Here is an 18,563-nt window from a genome sequence, read left to right as displayed (position 1 = left end):
GAGGACTCTGCCAAGATGCAGTGACGGGTGCTTGGGGAGCCTTGCTGGCGGGCAGAGGGAGGCGCTGTGCACGGAGAGCGGAGGAGGCAGTGGCTCTGCGCTCGCTGGGGTGGAAAATGCCAACAACCTGACCCCGTGCCCACTATATAGCAAGACCCCGTTTCACTAAAAAAAATTAGACCCAGAAAAGATGCCTAGAGGGCCTGCCAAAATAAGGCTGTTTCTGTGTGGAGGGCTAAGTGCTTTTTTACTTTCTTTTTGTATTTTTTAGCATTGTCTGCATTTTTAATAAGAAGCATAAGCTTTGTTTTTTTCCCCTTCTTAAAATATTTCCATTTTAAAAGTAAAGAAGAACGGTACAGTGGGGAGCGTTCGGTGCTGTTCTAAACTGAGGAAGGGGCTGCCGCCTTAGTAATAGTGAGCAGCCGGGGTCCCCGCGGAGCGGGTGGGGTGCAGCAGCTCCGTTTCGCTGTCCCCCGCGTCGTTGGCAGCCTCCTGTTCTGCCAGCTGACTACCTTTGGTAGCCCGCAGCCGTGGACCCCACACTGACTTAGGACCGGAGGAGGGAGGCAAGGGCTGCAGTAATAGGGTAAGGAAAGGGGATTGTCGAGGCTCTGCGCAGGAAACCTCGGCGAGCAGCCCTTGGCGCAGCCCGAGAGGCCGAGTTAGCCGGCCACCTGCCGGGGTGTGCACCCTTCCAGCAGGCCCCAGGCCGCAGCCAGGCCCTGGCCCAGGGGTAGGGTCCTAGGAGTTTCTCACCCCTCTGGGCGAGGGCTTTCCCGGCAACGTGTGTCTCCAGTTTGCATTTTAAAGCAGTTTTACTGAGATCTATTCACAGACCGTACAGTCCATTCAAAGTGTACAGTCCATCAGGGGAGGGTTTCCAGTTTCTAAAGGGAGAAAGAAAAATCCTCCAATTTCCTATGAATTTTTCTTTGGGGGAGTATTGTATTTTTGTTGTTGTTGTTGTTTTTTATGGAGAGCTGTCCTTATAATAGATTTGGACCCATAGGTGGCAGAAATTAGTGTCATTTTGGTGTTCATAAGAGCAATTTTTGCTTCTTCCCACCTGAAAAATCAAGCTAGAAATAAAATGTGCTCAATCCCAGGAATTCCATTTTTGTAATACAATATTAAATTAAAAGAGACCAAATGATAGGACCCAAAAGAATAAGATGATTATCCTTGCAAATATAAACCTTCGCTGATTTTGGAATGCATATTACACCATATGAAAAGCTCCTTCCAGACATCCCAGTACTCTCCTGTGCATTCCTCCTGGGAGAGTCTTCCAGAGAGTTTAGAGCGCAAGGTGGAGACCGTGTTTCAAGCCGTCTGCGAGCTTGAACGTGGTTTCTCCAGAGAGTTCTGCCGTGCGGCACGGCTGGACAGCACAGGGCGGCTTCCCCCAGGTGAGGACGTGCGCCCAGCAGAGGCTGCAGTCTGCCCCGTGCCTGCCAGGGCCTGCCTGCCGGCACATAACCATCCCCCTGTGCCTTGAATTTCCCGCAGGCCCCAGAAGAGCCCCCAGCCTCCCATCCTGCCAGCAGTCGCACCCAGCAGGACGCTGAGCCAGACTCAGGGGAGTCGTGTCCCTCGCCTTCGTCCCGCTGCGCTGGCGGGCAAGAAGGTCGGAGAAGAGAGGAGGCTGCCAGGCTCCTTCAGAGCCGGTGGAAGGCGCACAGACACAAGGTGAGCCCCCCGGAGACCCCGAGTCCGCGGGGCGGACCCCTCCTCCCGCTGGCGCCAGCGTGGCTCTGGCACCGGGGATCGCTCTTCCCGCAGCAGCAGCCCTTCCGTTCTCCATGCAGTCATTCAGCCCACATTTGAGTGCTGGGGGGGGCCAGGCTCCAGGGCAGGTCCTGTAACGCAATGCGGCAGGTGCCGTGAGCGTGAGGGGGACGGAGAGAGGTGCTCGGTGCCACCATGGAGGGAACACCTAGTCCTGCCGCCAAGGAAAGGGGGACGTGGCAGGCGCGAGCAGGCAGGATTCCGTGGCCAGATGGAGAAAGGCCAGGACTTGTTCCCGCACACCTCCTGTGAGCGCACCTGGGCCCATCCACACACGGCGCGGGGGGCTGGGCGGGGCTGGGGGGCGGCTCCCAGCCGGCAGCACTGCGCTCCCCCACACACCCATCCCGCGTGGACACACGAGACCTCGGGAGTAGCTTCCGCGTTGACTGGGGGTGTTTCAGGTCCCCCAGCGGCCTCATGGCCAGGGCTCCCTGGGGCAGGCACCTCGGGCACGGACTGTTAGATCTGGCCCAGGAGAAATCTGCCCTGGCAGGCTGCTCCTTACTAACAGGACTGGAGGACGTCCCCTCAAAGCAGAGCACGAGTGTCGAACGCAGGGAGTGTGAGAAGCTGTGTGTGCGCCGTGTCCCCCGTGCTCGCCAAATGGGGCCGAGCGGGTGACTGACGGAGCTGCCAGGGCGCTTGCCAGTGCTCTCGGAGGAACGGAACTGCTCTCTCGGCGCCGAGGTGGCTCGCGCGCACATACACCTCGAGGCTTCAGTCCTTAAAGGACAGCGTCTCCTTAGATGAGCCAAATGCTTTAAAGACTCGCTCGGGATCGTAAGACGCTTCACTGACTGTTCCCTGGTGAAAAATCAGAACCAGACCAAGCTGTGCTGTTCTCCACTGGCTGAGCTCTTAGCTCCAGCAGGTCGCCTTTGGAATTTTTTAGCATTTTTTCTTCTTAACCTTCGTTATGAAAATTTTTAAAACATAAAAGGTGAAAGTATGGTGGATTTGACAATATGTTATACTGATTCTTGCTCACCACCTTCATGTCACAGTAGTTAACAGTTAGCTGTGTTTGTTGTATCAGTGCTTTATAAATGGTTCTGGTTTCTCCAGAACCGCTGGAAAGTAAGGTTTAAACATGAAACTTCAGCATGTCTTCTAAGAATAAAGACCTTCTCCTACTTCCCAGTTCGATGATCTCACCTAAGAAAATGAACAATAACGTCATAATATCATCTGAAATCCCCTTCACATTCCAGTTTCCCCAAATGTCCCGAGAATGCTAGAGACCAAGACGCAGCTAGGCTGGATTTCGATTCAGGTCCAGTCCAAGCATCATGTTTGGTTGTTTGAAACCTTAGTCTAGTTTACAAAGCTGCCAACTTTTTTCCTTTTTTAAAAGACATTTTCTTTTTGAAGAGAGCAGACCAGTGACTTCTAGAATGTTCCCCTTTCTGGATTTGTCCAGTTGTTTCCCCCAGTGTTGTTACATTTCCTCTATCCTCTTTATTTCCTGTAGAGTGTAAATTAGGTCTTCGGGCTTGATGAGGGCCAGGTTATCACAGGGACATCGGGAAGGCCATATCACGTCCGGACTCGAGGCGACGCGGTGACGCCACATCGTGTCTGGCCCTGAGCGTCAGGCACCCTCCCTGGCCTGCAGCTTTGCCCCTTTGGTTGGTCATGACCGCTAGGTCTTGCCGTTGCAGAGACTCACCTCCCTTCCCAGCCAGTGTGTGAGCTGTAGCGTGCCGGCCCGGTCCTCTGTGAACGCCTCTTCCCGCGCTTCCTCCTGGTGGTCTTAGCAGCCTTTACGGACCCTCGTCTGAGTCTGCCGTCTCGGGGGATGGCTGGAGGGCGACTCTCCAGGGCCGCCAGGCCTCCCGCTTCACCGCTGGCAGTCCTCTGTAAAGGGTTTCTCCTCCTCACCCGGGGGTGCAGTTGCTCTTGCAAAGGCAGGTAACTGCCTCGTCCTTTCCCTTCAGGTACTGAGCACGTTCTGATGTCAGCGTAAGGCATTGCTCCAGTTACCTCCAGAGGCGGCGAGCCGTGTCTCCTCTTCGGTGGGGTTGGCTTACTGTGGACACACTTGGTCATTATTTGGTCTTTTTAACATTAGCTGCAGCCCTTTCTTTTAACATTCCACTTGTCCCAAATTGTGGGCATAGAGGGCTTTGCTCTGGGGCCCGCGGCTTCTGTTTGGCCGAGAGCGTCCTCCTTTTCTGGCACAACGAGATGCCCCAAGCACCTGTGCCTTCCTTGCCTGCACCCGGAGTTGGCCACGTGCAAGCCAAAGGCTCTTAGGAAGGCCATGGCTGCTTGAGCCTCTCTCCCTCACGCCTTTCCTCTGTCGGCCCTTTGCTCGTTAGGAAGAAAATGCAAACCCGGTGCTGTCAGAGCTGGCCCAGGCACCCGCCCATCAGGTCCTCCCCGGCCTTCACGCCTCACCACCCACCCGGCTTCCACTTCCCTTTCCCACAAGCCGAACGTGAGGATTGGACCTTTGCATTTCAGGGTCTGCTTTAAAAGAACTCAAGAGTCCAAAAATGTTTGCCTCGGCTGAGCTCTGTCTGAGCGGATGCCCGGAAAGGCCACGTGATTGAACCCGGGAGCCTGGGCACACTGTGGGGTCTCGGTGGCCTCGGCGTCCCCTTCCGCTCTCAGCCTCTCGACTCAGAGCAAGTGAGGAGAGCTGCTGCCTCCCCAGGCCGGGCGCTGAGGGCCCAGCCCCTCGCCCCAGCGCCCCCGGGAGCCAGCACCCAGCGCCGACTCAGCCGAGGGCTGCAGTGACAAGCTGCGCCCGGTCCGCTTCCTCGGTTTCCCCTGGCGCTCCCCGTGCTCCCAGCCTGCCTGTGCCTGTGCTGTCGGCCGCTCGAGGCCATCTTACCCCGCCCTGAGCGTTGGTCCAGCAGACATGCCTCCTTCACTTCTCCGGTGGCTGCTGCTCACCCCTGCTGGTCCTGGTGCCCGTTGTCCTGCCCGACAGCTCAGCCCGTCCCCTCTGGTGACACCGAGCAGTGGCCGGCGGCGAGCGTGTCCCCAGTGGGCCTGCCAGGCCATCTCTTAGCTCCCCCGTGGAAAGGCCTTGGGCCTTCGTTCCGTCTATAAAAACGCGCCTCATGGCGGTTCTGAATCGCTGTCTTGCGGATGTAGCCTGAGAAGCTCTTTTCCACGCCGCCGGGTGCTGGTGGTGATGGCTGACCTGGGAGCCAGCGTCGGGGCTCCCTCAGGGGGACCCTCCGGCCACACCAGCAGGTGCGGCGAGGGCAGCCTTCCCACAACCACAGCACACCGCGCCGTCGTCGCAGCCGGGTCCCTGTGGCGGAGAGCTGTGCACAGCGGCCGGAGGCCGTGGGCCGAGGGCGACCGCTGCCCTGGGGAAGTTGCCGTCCCGCTCGGGATCCGGGGCTCAGGCTGTGTGGCCAGGGAGCCTGCCAGGGAGAGCAAGACGGGGCAGGAGGCCGAGCCCCTGCTGCCTGCTCCCCCCGCTGCCTGCTCCCCGTGGACGCCGCGGCCACGCTGACATCACGGGGCGGAGGCTGGGGTGCAAGAGTCGCCCTTCTCGCCGTGATTCATGTTTATTTCTTTATTTCAGAAACGAGAAGCGGCTCTGGACGAGGTAAGCGAGGGTGGTTTTACCAGTTGTAAAGCGTGAAAGAGCAGAGTATTTTCACTGGGCGGAGCAGTGGGGAGTGTTCAGAGAACCCCCGTTAGACGCCTGGTGTCACGAAGTCAGGCCGGACCCCAGCTTGCGTTTAAAATACAATCACTGTGACTGGCATCACCCACTCACTCACGCGGCCTCTGAGCAGCTTCTGATCCGGGCGCTGTGGAGCATCTCAAGGACCTGGGGACGCATAGGCCCGCGCGTTGCCCGGCCCGGGACGTGTGGCTCAGCTGCTTCCGTGGGCATCCAGCGGGGGCGTGTAGGGAGGGGACAGCCTTGGGCTGGCTGCAGGCTGAGGACGAGGAGGGGCCTCCTGGGCAGCAGGCTGCACCAGGGGTGGCCCCGACGCAGGCAGCGTGTTTGTTCCGGCGACGGGGGCGGCGGGTGAGCACGGACGTTCTGCCCTGTTGCGACGGCCCTCGGCCTCTCCCCACTTCTCTTGGGGTCCCGGTAAGGGCGGCAGTTCCGCTCCAGGCCGTGGGGGAGCGGGCGTGCCCCCATCTCCCGGGACCAGCCACGAGGCGCGCGCTGTGGATGGCAGCCCTTGCCCTGCAGCAGCGCCTGAGCCCAGGGCCTCGACATCACGATGTGCAGCCCAGGGAGGACGTGGCCTGATGGCTGTGGTTGGATTTCCTCCTTAAGCTTGGGCAGGCCGTGTCCACGGCTCCCCACTCTCCTCGGACGCTCTTCCCAGGCTGCTGCGTGCCCGACGCTGCGGGCTCTCGAGAGCTGGTGAGGACACGGCCGGAGGGTCCCCAGCCTCCCGGAGGCTGCAGGGGCCAGGGAGGACAGGCCACATGTGGAACGGCGCGCTGCGCACTCCAGGGGGCGCTGCCGCCGGGCCTCCAGCTCTGACGCTGGCACGAGCCTCCCTTTGGCCGCTTGCTGGCTGCAGATGCCCCCCCCCCCCGAAAGTGCCCTCCGTTGACCCGTCCTCGGCCAGCCCCTTCAGGAGCCCCTTCAGGAGCCGGCCCCACCTGCCTCCTCCCTGGCCCACACCCTTCGGGTGGCCCGGTCCTCGGCCCCCAGCCACAGTACCGGGGACACGGCCGTCCTCATCCCAGTGGCCACTTCGGGTGTCCGTCTGGCTCCCTCCTGTTCCCGCCATGCCTCACCCACGCCGGCAATTCCCAGACCACCCCACGCCGGCCCCACTGTGCTAGGAGCGCCAACCCCACGGCCGCCATCACCGTCCACGCTGGCCCCACCCTTCCGGCAGCCCATCCCTGATGAGCCCTCGTCGGGGCCAGCCCTGGTGAGGGCCTGGAAGGACCCTTGAGCGGCACCCAGCCTGGAGCCCAGCTGGTCGGCCCTGCCCAGGCGTCGCTGGGGACCTGCTCCCCAAAACTACTCTCGGTGCTGGGCCTGGCCTCAGGTCGCTAATCCCCCCACCTCCAGTGCGCGCGCCCGAGAGCACTGCTGCTTATTTCACCGAGAAATAGCAGCAGTCGTGAGACCTGCCAGCCTCAGGGGACACCACTTGGTGTGGCCACAGCCAAGAAAGCAGAAAAGAAGGCGGCCGTGGAGAAGTCAGGACCCCGACAGCCCCTGGAGGGCGTGTGGGCGGGCCGGCTGCTGTGGAAGACACAGAATGACCAGAAGACCCGCAGTGCCACCTCTGCGCACCACCCAGGCCAGGCGAGCGCAGGGGCTCAGGCACGCGTCCACCATGTTCGTTGCAGCACTACTCACGAGAGCTGAGAGCGGAAGCAGCCCCAGTGTCCGACAAAATGGGGTCCGCCCCCCAGGGGATGTTGCACGAGCCCATTTATGCGAGAGGCCCCGAGAGGCGCAGGGGCCGTGGCTGCCCGGGCGGGAGGCAGTGGCTGACGGGCCGGGGCTTCCTCCCGCACGGGGGGAGCTCTGGAACAGGCGGAGGCCGTGGTTGCCCCCACACTGGGAGCGCACTCCCTGCCGCTGAGCTGGACCCTGCGTGGGCTGAAAGGCAAATACCATGTCACGTGGTTCTTACCACGGTTTAATAAGAAAGGAGCGCCCCATCGTTACCCCACCCCGGGCTCCTCGCCCCCCCTGTTAGAATGTGGGGCCCTCCAGGCGCACCGCAGCGCCGCCCCGGCCCTGCCCCGTGGTCACCCCTCTTCCTCTGGCATCGCTGACGTTTCCTTCCTGCCCGTGTCGTTCCCGTCACGGCACAGGCGCCCTGTCACAGCTCCCGCATCGAGGAAACCACGACGCCCTCGGCTCCGCGCCCCTGCAGCTGCCGCCTTCCTGTGCATGCTTCCGCTCGGCTGCACCTCACTTCCCCCCGCGAGCGCCTCCAGCCGCCTCCGCCTCACCACGGCCAGCACGGGCCCAGCCCCCTCCAGCCCCGTGGCAGACCCCCGGCCCACGCTCCCTCCCCGCCATGGCTTGCTTCGTTGTTTAACTTTTTCTTTAGAAGTAATTTTAAACTTAAGGACAGTTGCAGAAGTCCTACAAACCCCACGTGGAGAACTCAACAACCCCCTGTACCCAGATGCACCAGCCGCCCCTGCCATCCAACCACCACCTGTCCGTCTGTCCGTGTCATAAACATCTGAGAGCAGGTCATGCGCGTCGTGCTCCTTTACCCCTCGTACTTCCGTGTCCATTTCCTAAGAGCAGGGATGTTTGCTCCTGTGACCACGTCAGGTGCGGTTGTCATGGCTCAGGGCTGACCTGATTCCCCCCACCGTGCTCCCCAGCTGCCTGCGCCACTCCTTCCCCAGCCAGTCGGCCTCCCAGCCTCCCGTGGGACTGTGGAGCTGCGCCTGCCCTCGGCCGCGCCTGCCACAGGCCCCTTCTCTGCATCTGCACGGCTCTCCCGCTTCCTCCTGCTCTTCCGGAACGCCGCCGCCACGACTGGCCCCGAGACCCCCGGGCCCGTCTCGCTCCCGCCTACGCCCACGCTGCGTCTTCACACGCTGCCCCCTGCCTGGCGTCACCTCCCCCACTGGAGTGGGAGGTCGTGGCGACAGGCCCCCTCTCTTCCTCTTCCTGGCGCACTGCTTGACCGTGGCACATGGTCTCTAGTTAGGTTGTGAGTGAGTGGGCAGGCGTGGGACTCCCCAGAGGCCTGTGGACAGCGCGTAGAGGCCACAGTCCCCGGTGCCAGCCGTTGTCTGCCTTCCTCCTCCAGTTCCTCCCCAAGCCTGAGCTTCCTCACGTCCACTCAGGGGCTGTTGTGAGGGGAGGGGGGCCACGTGCGCGGGGGTGGGCACGGAGGCAGCTGCCAGGTGTGCGGGAGGGCAGCTCGGCTCCTGCGGGCTCTCACCCCGCTGCTCCAGGCCACGCGCTTCCTCTCCGCGCTGCAGCCCAGTTTCCTTCTTCAAAAAGCGGCAGTGTGGGTGGGGCCCACCTGCTAGGGTTGTCGAGGGGTTTCGGAGAGAAAGCACTTGAGAGCTGACCAGGCTTCTGGCCCAGCCCCAGCCCTCGAGGCCCCCGGCCCCTCCCTGCCGGTCCGGCTGGTGTCCTCTACGTCCCTCCAGCTAGGGGCGACACCCTTGTCGGCTGTGCATCTTCTGGGTGGTCTGAATGTTCTCTGCGCTCTTAGTGGGCTGTTCGTCCTTATCAGCTGACACTCTCTCGCCTTCCTTTTTTGTACTTGCTCCCTCAACCCTTGTTCATGGCATTCCCTTCCCCTTGCATTTTGAAAACTGTTTTCCTCCCGTGAGTTCTTCCAGCAGTGGCTAGACCACTAGCTCGTGTTGAAATGGGGCTCAGCGTGCTGCTTTGCGGGGCTCTTGGAGTTGCTGCAAGCCCTCTGTCCAGCTGTGGTGTTTTAATCAGGACTCGACAGGGTTGTGCAGAGTTGCATTGTGCGGGGAAAGAGTCCTGTCCCTACCTACGGAACACTGGTTTCATAACCGACAGAGCATGCAGGCATGCTGCTTGAGGAAGTCACTTAGATCAAGGTCAAAGGGTAGTTCATTTAGGGACCCCGCTGGATTTTAGATGATGTATGTGGAAAGCTTATGAGAGAGAAGAAACTTTCTATGGAGGATAAAATATTTCAACAGGAAAACATCACTATGTGTAAACGGTTGGCTAAGACCAGCAGCTCAGTTGAATTGCACTCAACAAGACGATGCTTTAATCCCGAGGTGCAGTTTACCAAGGGCTCAGACACCTGTAAGTGGCCTCCCAAGGACCGGCCTGCGGCTCCCAGGAGAGGCTGGGGCGGTCGAGAACAAGCCTGGGGCTACGCAGGCCAGGGCAGCGCCTCCCTGCCGGCCGCCTCTCTGCGGAGTCTCCTGTAGTCACCTTCCTTCCCTCTGCGCCAGCGAACTAACCCCCTTCTCTGCCCTCTCCCTGCCAGGCGGCGACTGTGCTGCAGGCAGCTTTCAGGGGACATCTAGCTCGGGCAAAGCTGCTGTCAGGCAGCGCATGCGGCGCAGGATCTCCCAGCATGCCACGCGTCCCGAGTAGGGTAAGCGTCGAGCAGGCAGACCCAGGCCCGCACCTCTCCCCCCGTTCCTGTACCCCCTTCATCGGGGAAGTCCCATACGGGCGTCCTTCGTTCCCCGGGTCCTAGGCCGCCCAGTAGGTGTGGCTTGCACCTGCCCCACAGCCACTGAAAGCCGGAGCGGGTATGCCCTAGAGCAGCCCTGATGGACTTGGCTCCGGAGCCTCTAGCGCTTGGAGGTGCTGGAGAACAAGGCGGCTCGAGACCCGGGTGCTGGCCAGCACCCCTCGGGAGGGTGGGCGGAGCACCGCGAGCGAGCCTCGCACCCCACCGTTGTGTTGCAGGGCTCCCCGGCGCCCGGTGCGCAGAGCCCCACCTCGCAGGCGGCGTGCGCCGAGCAGGAGGCCATCACCGTCATCCAGTCGGTCTTCCGGGCCCACCTGGCTCGGACCTGGCAGAGGTGAGTGGGAGCGGCTGGCTCACGGCAGGCTGTGTCCTGTGTCCAGGAGGCCCTAGGCGGGAGCCCTCCTGCCAGAAGGTGCCCTCCTGCCAGAAGGTGGGGCCAGCCCAGAGCCCTGCTGCCTGCGAGCCCCCCCGGGCTTTCCCATAGCGAGGGGACGGCAGAGGGGACTTGCCGCAGCAGCAGGACCCTCCGGAAGACGCCAGACAGGTTGGCTTCTTCCTCCTGGGAGAAATCAGACAGGAGTCGACATGCCCTTGGGTTCAGGCACCGTCAGTCTGAGGCCTGGTAGACGTCGGCGCTGATACTCGGCCCTTTTCGAAGAACGCCGTCCAGGGCTCAGCGCCGTGGCGGGCTGTCAGGCTTCCCCGCAGCAGCACTAGTGCCACGCAGCAGCCTTCCCACCCGAGCTGCCCGTGTGTCGAGGAGGACACTCGTGGTAGAAAAAGTCAGAAACCCACAGAAGCCCGCTGAGCCAAGAGTGGAAGAAAGCAAAAAGAGGGTCTCAGAGAACGCGAGAACGGGGCTGCTGCAGGCCTGGGGAGTGGGCCAGGACCAGGGCTGGTGCTCTGGGAAACTCGGGCTCCTCTACCTCCCCTCCCAGCTTCACCGCAGGGGCCCCTCTTGCCCCCCACGTCTCTGTTTCTCAGGCTGCGGGGTGGGCAATGGCAGGTCGATTAGTCTTTAAGTCTCAGTTTCTCTCTGCAAAAGGAGAGCCAGACCAAGCCAGGATGTCACAGTCCTGATGCCCCCTTAGCGGGCACAGCCCGTTGGCACATGTACTCCTCCCTCCCTGGTGCCAGTGGCCACAGCCAGGAGGGTGGTGAGCCGGGCGGTTGTTACCAGCCCGCTGGGCCCAGCCCCGGGCAGCCACTGGGGCCCAGTTCAGACGGGGCTGCTGAGAGGCGAGAGGCCGGCGGGAGCGCGGGAGGGGGCGCGGGCGGGGGCCTGCGGCACTCCCGGCCAGCCGGCTTCGGAGGCCCCGGGCTCGCTGCGTGGCCTGGCTCAGGGCTTGCCGCTGCCTGCGCAGCGCCCCTTCAGAGCCAGGAGCAGCTGGTGCTTTTCTTTTTCTTGCAGTGCTCCCAGCGGAAGGACGGCCACTGCAGCCCCTCCCAGGCCGCGGAGTGCTTCCGCAGCGTGCCGGGGAGCCGCCGCCCCGCTCCTCGCAGCTTCTCCCGGTAACTCCATCTCACCTTTAAATGGGGTGCAGGGGCAGCTGGTGCTGAGTTTTAAGCTGGAAGAGCTGCCTCGCTCGGGCAGGAAAGCTTTTCCCATCTTAACCACCCACAGACTCAGTTGTGCTGTGCGCCCCGACGCCCCTCGGTGCCCCCCTCCTCCCTGGGCCCCGCCCGATGCCCAAGCATCCTGCCGGCAACGCGCGCCCCAGCCCGTCACCCCTGCCGCACACTGGGCACTGCAGCCTCGGGGACTTCTTTCCTTCTTTTTCTTAGTAGAGAAGTTGCAGGTTTACGGAAAAGCCTGCACAAAACAACATTTTACAGCGGTGCAACCGCGGGCCCTTCCTCCCCTGGGCCTCGGTTTCCTGATAGGCAAAGTGGAGAATGGGGCTGGACAGGCTCTCAGCTCGCAAAGTCTGACTCTGCACATGGACCGCAGGCCCTGCCTGCCGTACGCTGTGCTCAGAAACAGTCCATGTTGCCTGTTTGGGCGATGACTGTGATGGTAAAATGAGCAGAAGTCCTGTCGTCACTCTTAGGACTGCCAGCCGAGGAAGGGTGGTCGTGGGGCCTGCGGGGGTGCTGAGTCAGCGGCCGGGCCTCGGGGGTGTTTCACACTCAGCTCTTAGGTCGCAGGGTCGGAGCCCCAGCAGCCAGGTAAGGGTGCGCAACAGGAAGCCAGAAGAGAAACCGGTTTTTCCAAACCAAGAAAATTGTAGGGCAAGAAGGAGATGGATGAGGCGCAGTATGTCTCGCCGTCCTCGACACAGCCTTGGTGCTTCTGACGTACTTGTCGCTTCAGCTCAGGAAGACAGCGGCGAGAGCGGCCGAGGGGCCGCAGGGGAGCCAGCCCCCCAGGAGGAGCCGAGGCTGTCGGAGCGGGCAGCGCCAGCAGCCCCGCAGCCCTGCTCAGGTGCGCACCGGGGCCGAGCCAGGCCCTTGCAAGGCCGGGACCTCAGCTGTGGGGGGCGCGCCACGGGCTGGCCGAGCAGGCGCTGACCCTGTGCTTGCCCCAGCCTGGTGGCAGCCACCCTGCCCTCCCCTCCCCTCCCCTTGGGGGCCACGAGCCAGAGGTCAGACCCCAGGGCGGACCTGTAAACGTCCGGGTTTGAAGTCGCGTTCCGCCCTCTTCCGTCCTTTTCCAGCTTGGGCAGGGCTGAGCTTTGCTCTTCTCCACGCTGCCCCGTAAAGCTCAGCCAGTGCAGGGGAGGCAGCCAGGGGCCCCCCGGCCCCTCGCCGGCCCTGCGCGCCACCCGTCCTTGACCGGGCTCCGGTGTCCACGCAGGCCCCTCTCCTCTCACTCAGCGGCAGGTTCACGCTCACGCCTGCAGTTCCCGCGAGCTCCGTCCAGGTGCCGCTTGTGTTGTGCCTTCGCCTGTGGGAAGTGGAGGCCGGGCAGCTCCAGCCTGTGACGGGCGTGGGGGAGTGCTTTTAAAAGGAGGGGGAAATGGGACATCTTGAAAACTGATGTTTTTAATTTCTTAAGGCTTCAATGTACTATTAATTTTCTTGGATGTTACCGGGGGAAAAAAAGGACGCAGTCACTGCGTCTGAGGCGTAGCTGAATGGCTGTTTCCCTCCTCCTCTGTCTTAAACCTGCGATGGGTTGCTTTTCACTTCATCTTTAAAACGCTCTTGGAGCAAGGCCCTTTCTCTGAGATGGAGGAGCCCCCGATTCCCATTTGCGGCCCCCCCCTTCTGACCCATTGCCCCCCCCCCCAGCCCCGGGAAGCCAGCGTGAGCCTCCCTTCCCGCTGGGTCTGTAGCGGGCGCCCCACGCCAGCGCCAGGGGGAGGTTCGAGGTGTGCAGACGGAAAGACGAAGGCGGGGTGAGTGGGGGGTGGCCGAGCACCCCGAAAGCTCGCAGGTGCTGCACCGGCGCTTTGCAGCAGGCCGCGGCCCCCAGGCCCGGCTCGGGGACGGTGCGGGCGCATCGCGGCGCAGCTTCCTCGGCGTGGAGAGGCGCAGCTCCCCGGCCCTGCTTTTTGGGGATGGCCGAGCCGGGAGGCAGGCGGAGCCGGGCGGGCCTCGTGGCAGGCGAGCGGCTCCAAGGCCTTGCCCGCCTCGGCCCTGCCGCGTGTCCGCGGCTCGCTGCCCGGCGGGTCTGCCGCGGGCTACGGGCACCTTCCGAGCCGCTGACCCCTCGGTTCATTACAGAGCCTCCCTCGGGGCCGCCGCCCGCCACCACCCCGCCCCTGGATGACGTCCACTCCGACGACTCCGACGACGTCATCTCCCCCTCGCTGCCCGGGAAGAAAGCCGCCTCCCCTCCCCGGCTCCGCGGCCAGCCCTCGGGCGGCTCCTCCGGACACGGCCAGGGTGCGCGCCCGCTCCCGAGCACGTGACCGCTCAGCCTGGAAAACGGTGTACCTTGTAAGGAGAGGAAGAGCCCCCCTAACACGCAGCCCCCGCTGGACTCTCTCTCGTGTGCTGTTAGCTTGTTTGCGCTCTGGGCACCCGAAGGCTTCCTTTTATTCTTTGGGGAGACCGGGTGCTGGCGTCCTTCCTCGCCTTTGGCTGCAGTTCACAATTACGAGTTCAGTGCGGCAGCCTTGCCCACCCCGAGTCGCGCATCAACGGGGCCCCGGCCAGAGGCTGGCCTGCCCTTGGCCCTGACGTGGGGCCAGCCGCCCCCCAGGAGCCGGCCCTGACGTCGCACCCTCCACGCCGGTGACCTCACTCTGCGCAGGAGACAGACAGGGCTGGTCGGGGAGGTGTCACGCGCGCGGGGCCGGGCTGAGGGGCCGCCGGTTCTCGTGCACCAGCTCCCTCCTCCCCCACCTCCAGAGCCACGGCCCGGCTCTCTTCTCCCCTGGGACCCTGCCCCGGAGCACCGTTCCTCAGGGACTGTGGGTGGGACTTTGTCACCCGGCAGGCTAACCCTTAAAAGAAAGCAAATTAAAATCTCAGAAGCTGCAACAAAGTGCAGCAGGGCGTAAGCTGCTGCCCAGAGCCCCCTGGTCGGTGCTTTAGCCTTTGGTGGTCGCCCCGTGGAGACCTTGGCATCCGGAAGCTTCTACACCGCTGCCTGCCGCCACAGCCGGGTGTGCCCATCCAGAAGTCAGCGGCCGCGTGTGGTGGCCGCGTCCCCTTTAGAGCGCGGTCTCGGTGCTCGGTCGGCTGGTGGGTTGAGGTCAGCCCGTCCGGAGGGTCAACGTGGAGAGCCTCAGGCTCGGGGAGGACTTCCAGGGCTCGACCAGCCCAGGTGGACCCCTCCGGGTCTTTCTGAGGCCGAACGGCGGGTCCGCCCATTGCCCACCAGTGGTGGTGTGAGCCCTGTGCCCCACCCCCACCCCAGACACTCACCCGCTCCAGCGTCGACCTTGACGGCAAAGCCCTCCAGCACGGGCCAAACGCGGCCTTTTCCCAGGAACCCGGCGGGCGCCCAGCCCCGAGCAGCCGCCTCGGCGGGGAGAGCGGGTGGCTTCACATCTGTCTCCTGTCCAGCGGGTGGCCGGGGCCAGCCAGAGGCCCTGCCCCGTTGTCTGCCTTGCCTCTGTTTACCCAGCCAACCAGGAAAGTTCAGCCAGGGCCTCGTGTGTTCAATTTTTGTCCATTTGGTTTGGGGGCCGCCCGGTCACCTTTCTTTTCTCTTCCCCCGGAGCTGACTGGTAGCTGGGTTGAGTCCCTGCTGGCCTGCGCAGCTGCTGGCCAGAGCTGACCATTAGCAGAGCCCAGGGGCTGACAAGGACCGGAGAGGACGGGCAGGGCTCCCTCCAGAAGAGCGCATCCCCCCACTGGAAACCGGTGGCCTAAGAAGCCGTGGGGCCGGGGCCTCCCTGCCTCGGGGTAGGGCATGCAGGGTGTGCCTGGGGCCAGGCTGCCTGGGCAGGGGCTGCCCGGCACCCGGAGACGACCCCCGAGGGGCCGCCGCCCCAGGCAGCGCTGCGGGCTCACAGCGACTGAGAGCATGCTCCATGGACGGCCAGCGCGCACCTTCTCCCGTCGGTGCTCCTAAGCAGAGGTGCTTCCTTGGTGAAAGCAAGCGCTCGGCCCTGCGGCAGCTTCTGGTGAGGGTGCCCGCCAGCGGGCCCTGTGCAGGCCAGCACCCACCTCAGCTGGCTGCACCTGTGGTTTTGCCTCCCAGAGAGCAGTGGCTGCAGGGCGGCCCAAAGCCGGGCCCAGGGAGCCAGGGCTGCAAGGGCGTCCGGCTTGGCACACTGGGCACGCCAGCAGGAGGGGAGGCCAGGGGGTGCCCGGGCCCGGGGAGCAAGGCTGTGATCTTGAACTTGCCCTTGACGAGGTGCCCCCAGGAGACAGCCCCAGAGGGGTGGAGAGGGGCCCAGGGCAGGAGGGGTCCCCAGCCCGCTCCCGGCCACCCGCAAGCGCCGACACCTGCATCAGCACCCGAGCCCTGAATTTCCATTCCTCGCACAGGAGAAACTCACACAGGGGTGTGGGGCGAGTAGTTCTCCAAACTCAGTTTATTTTTTGTTTTCAAAACAGGGAAGGCATACTTACGAATCAGACAACACAGATGGCCAAAACCAGAAACACACGGAGTGGTTTCCAGGGTTGGCTTTCCAGTGTCGGGCTGCAAAGAGCGAGATGCCTGAGCCTCGTTCCACATGGCTGCCAGCGCGGGGCCCCGGAACCCTGGCCCCAGCCCACCTTCGTGCCCCCACAGCCACTGGGTGGTGCTGGCCAGTGGCTCGTGTGGACAACTCCATGCTCCCCCCACAAGCTCAGCACAAGCTGGGTGGGCCTGGCAGGTGACCCAGAACCCAGACCACCCACCTCCATCCCGCCCACCCCCCCGCAGCTGACTCAGCAGACCTGTGCCCACAGCTGCCAGGCCTGGCTCCTGAACGGGCAGTGCCCCCCATGCACACACACGTGCACACGCAGCCCACACATCCACATACCTGCACACGCAGACCCACACACTCACATACACAACTCACACATGCACACTAACAGCTCTCTAAACTCTGCCACCTGCAGTTCTAGACAGCAATGAAATTGGCCACACTGAAAATACGGGCTTATTATAGGTATGGAAGAAATAGTCCAGTGTCAGCTGGTTAGCGCTCTGTCCGTGTGATGATACACATTTACACCCACATGTAAAGTAAGACGGTAATTTAGAAGCTGCTGTGCTACATTCTTCGGTCTCAGGAAACCGCACACATCTGCTGCCTCATGGCTTTGTGGCCACGTTTCAAGTCAGACACGGTTTTCCAGCCCACGCCACCTTGAGCTCCTTAGTTGAGATTCGGACAGTGGTTTGAGGAGTCTGTACAGGACGTGATGCCCCCGGAAGGTCCTCGTCCCCAGCCACGAGCACCGGTGTGCGTGACGTTAGGCTGGCCCGTGGCTTCTGCCCGTGGTGTGTTCGTGTCCACAGTGCCACCACCACCCAGTTTTAAGTGACTGCGTTTTTACAGACGGCGCTTGCACGTGAGGTTTTACAGCCGGGCCAGCTGCTGAGGCTGAGCCCGAGCCCAGGGTCGTCGTCCTGCCTGCTGGCAGTGGCCCTGCTTCTGCCTTCAGCCTCCGGGGCTTTTCCCAACAGCGCCCTGCTGCCTGGACAGGGGCCCCGCAGCACCGTGCTCAGAAGGGGCGTCAGCAGCAGGCAGCTCCCTCTTCCCCAAAGGATAATTGGGGTTCCCCCTGGGGGACCTGCCTCGTTCCCCCCCCCCAGCCAGCCTCCGTCCCTCCGCTGTGGGGCCTCCCACATGCCAGTCACTCAGCTGGCACGCTCAGCTGAGCCGTTTCTTCTCTAAAATGGCACTTCATATAAATAAATAAACCATATCTAACACAATATGAAAAAATAATAGAAAAGTGTTGAGGAGCCACAATCACCCGCAATCCCTCCACCTAGAAATAATCGTGTTGACATTTGGTAAATATCACAGCCATCTCTGCGTTTATAAATGGACGGTTGGATGGGTGGATGGATGGATGGACAAGCAAATACATGAGTAAGTTTGCCACTGTGAACTGAGGTGTATACTGGCCACTTGATGTTTAAATATTACACTTAATTTTACTTGAAGAGAAAAAGGCGGGGAGCGGCAGCAGCTGCTGGCGCTTGCGCCCCACTCCTGGGCTGAGCCCGGCGGGCCGTGCTCGACGTCCTCACCGCGTCGGCCGGCTGGCAGCGCGCTTGCGTCTGGCTCGAGGTACTGGTCTGTCTGGGGAGCTGCCATCCTGGGCCAGCTGACTGTTTTCACGGCCTGCGCTGCCTCGGGCTGCTCATTCTGGTTTGCGCTGAGGGAGGACGCCGCTCCCAGCTTCCCACCTGGCTGAGTTCTGCAGGCCAGAGGCTCCCTCGGACCTTGCCGTAGCTGCGGATGGGGGCTCCCGTGTGCCCCTGAGCTGTTTCTCTACCAAGGGCCACCCCAAGACTTCACATTGTCCCCCACAGGCATGTAGAGTGGAGCTCCATAAAATGCATGGCCTGAGGGTGCATCCTCTACCGCCCAAAGGCATTCTGGAACATTCCTCCATATGCCTTCACCCCTACAATGAGTTTTTTGCAAATGGGGGGGAGTGGGGCGGTCCTAGCAGGCATTCTCAGATTTCTGTGCCCTTGGTTTCTCCCCTGCAACTTGATGGCGTAGTGTCAAGGCACGTCCTGTGTCTCTGTGGAGTCCTCCAGTTGGTTTCTCTTTTTCCTTAAACTGAGCTCGAACCCCTTTCCTTATTTGTTCACTGCTTTTTACTTTGTCTTCTCGCACCTAATGTCTGCTCCTCCCCTGGGCCCTGGAGAAGGAGGTGCTGTGCCCCAGCCTCACTCCTCCGCCTTTACTCAGCCCCGCTGGTTTTTAAACATGCTCAGGCCTCTCCCGTTAAAAAAACAAACCCATTAAGACCAAAATAAATGGCAAGACGCCTCACGTTCATGGGTTGGAAGAGCATTGTTAATATGTCGATATTACCCAAAGCAATATACAAATTCAACCGCAATCTCTATCAGAGTTCCGTGGTCTTTTTTGTAACTTGGGAAAACCGATCCCCAAATTCAAATGGGACTGCAAGGGGCCCTGGATAGCCAAAGGCGTCTAGAAAAAGAACAGGGTTAGAGCAGTCACTCTTCCCAAAACCAAGTCATAGGAATCGAAACTGTGGAGCTGGGGAGTGGATGTGCCTCAAGTGGTAGAGCTTCCGCCTTCCATGTGG

At 62.0% G+C, this 18,563-nt stretch overlaps 1 protein-coding gene across 7 annotated transcripts in view; it reads left to right on the top strand.

Moving 5' to 3' along the window:
- The window catches only part of IQCE (IQ motif containing E), an 80,377-nt gene extending 62,023 nt beyond the window's left edge, over nucleotides 1–18,354 (top strand). For 4 of the 7 annotated variants that reach the window (XM_071211127.1, XM_058285700.1, XM_058285702.2 and 1 more), the window contains exons 17-23: nucleotides 1,513–1,692; nucleotides 5,342–5,365; nucleotides 9,711–9,821; nucleotides 10,142–10,257; nucleotides 11,335–11,435; nucleotides 12,238–12,348; nucleotides 13,593–18,354. In XM_071211127.1, coding sequence (XP_071067228.1) covers nucleotides 1,513–1,692; nucleotides 5,342–5,365; nucleotides 9,711–9,821; nucleotides 10,142–10,257; nucleotides 11,335–11,435; nucleotides 12,238–12,348; nucleotides 13,593–13,780 — 831 coding nt within the window. In that variant the 3' untranslated portion in view covers nucleotides 13,781–18,354. The remainder of the gene's footprint in view (nucleotides 1–1,512; nucleotides 1,693–5,341; nucleotides 5,366–9,710; nucleotides 9,822–10,141; nucleotides 10,258–11,334; nucleotides 11,436–12,237; nucleotides 12,349–13,592) is intronic. The other 3 variants (XR_009182896.1, XR_009182897.1, XM_058285701.1) reach the window with 3 other exon arrangements.
- The last annotated feature ends 209 nt before the right edge of the window (nucleotides 18,355–18,563 follow it).

Source organism: Dasypus novemcinctus, chromosome 23, assembly GCF_030445035.2.
Source record: "Dasypus novemcinctus isolate mDasNov1 chromosome 23, mDasNov1.1.hap2, whole genome shotgun sequence".
In the NCBI taxonomy this organism is placed as follows: Eukaryota; Metazoa; Chordata; class Mammalia; order Cingulata; family Dasypodidae; genus Dasypus; species Dasypus novemcinctus.
Note: the sequence above shows the minus strand (reverse complement) of the source record. Positions and strands in the feature narration are given on the sequence as shown.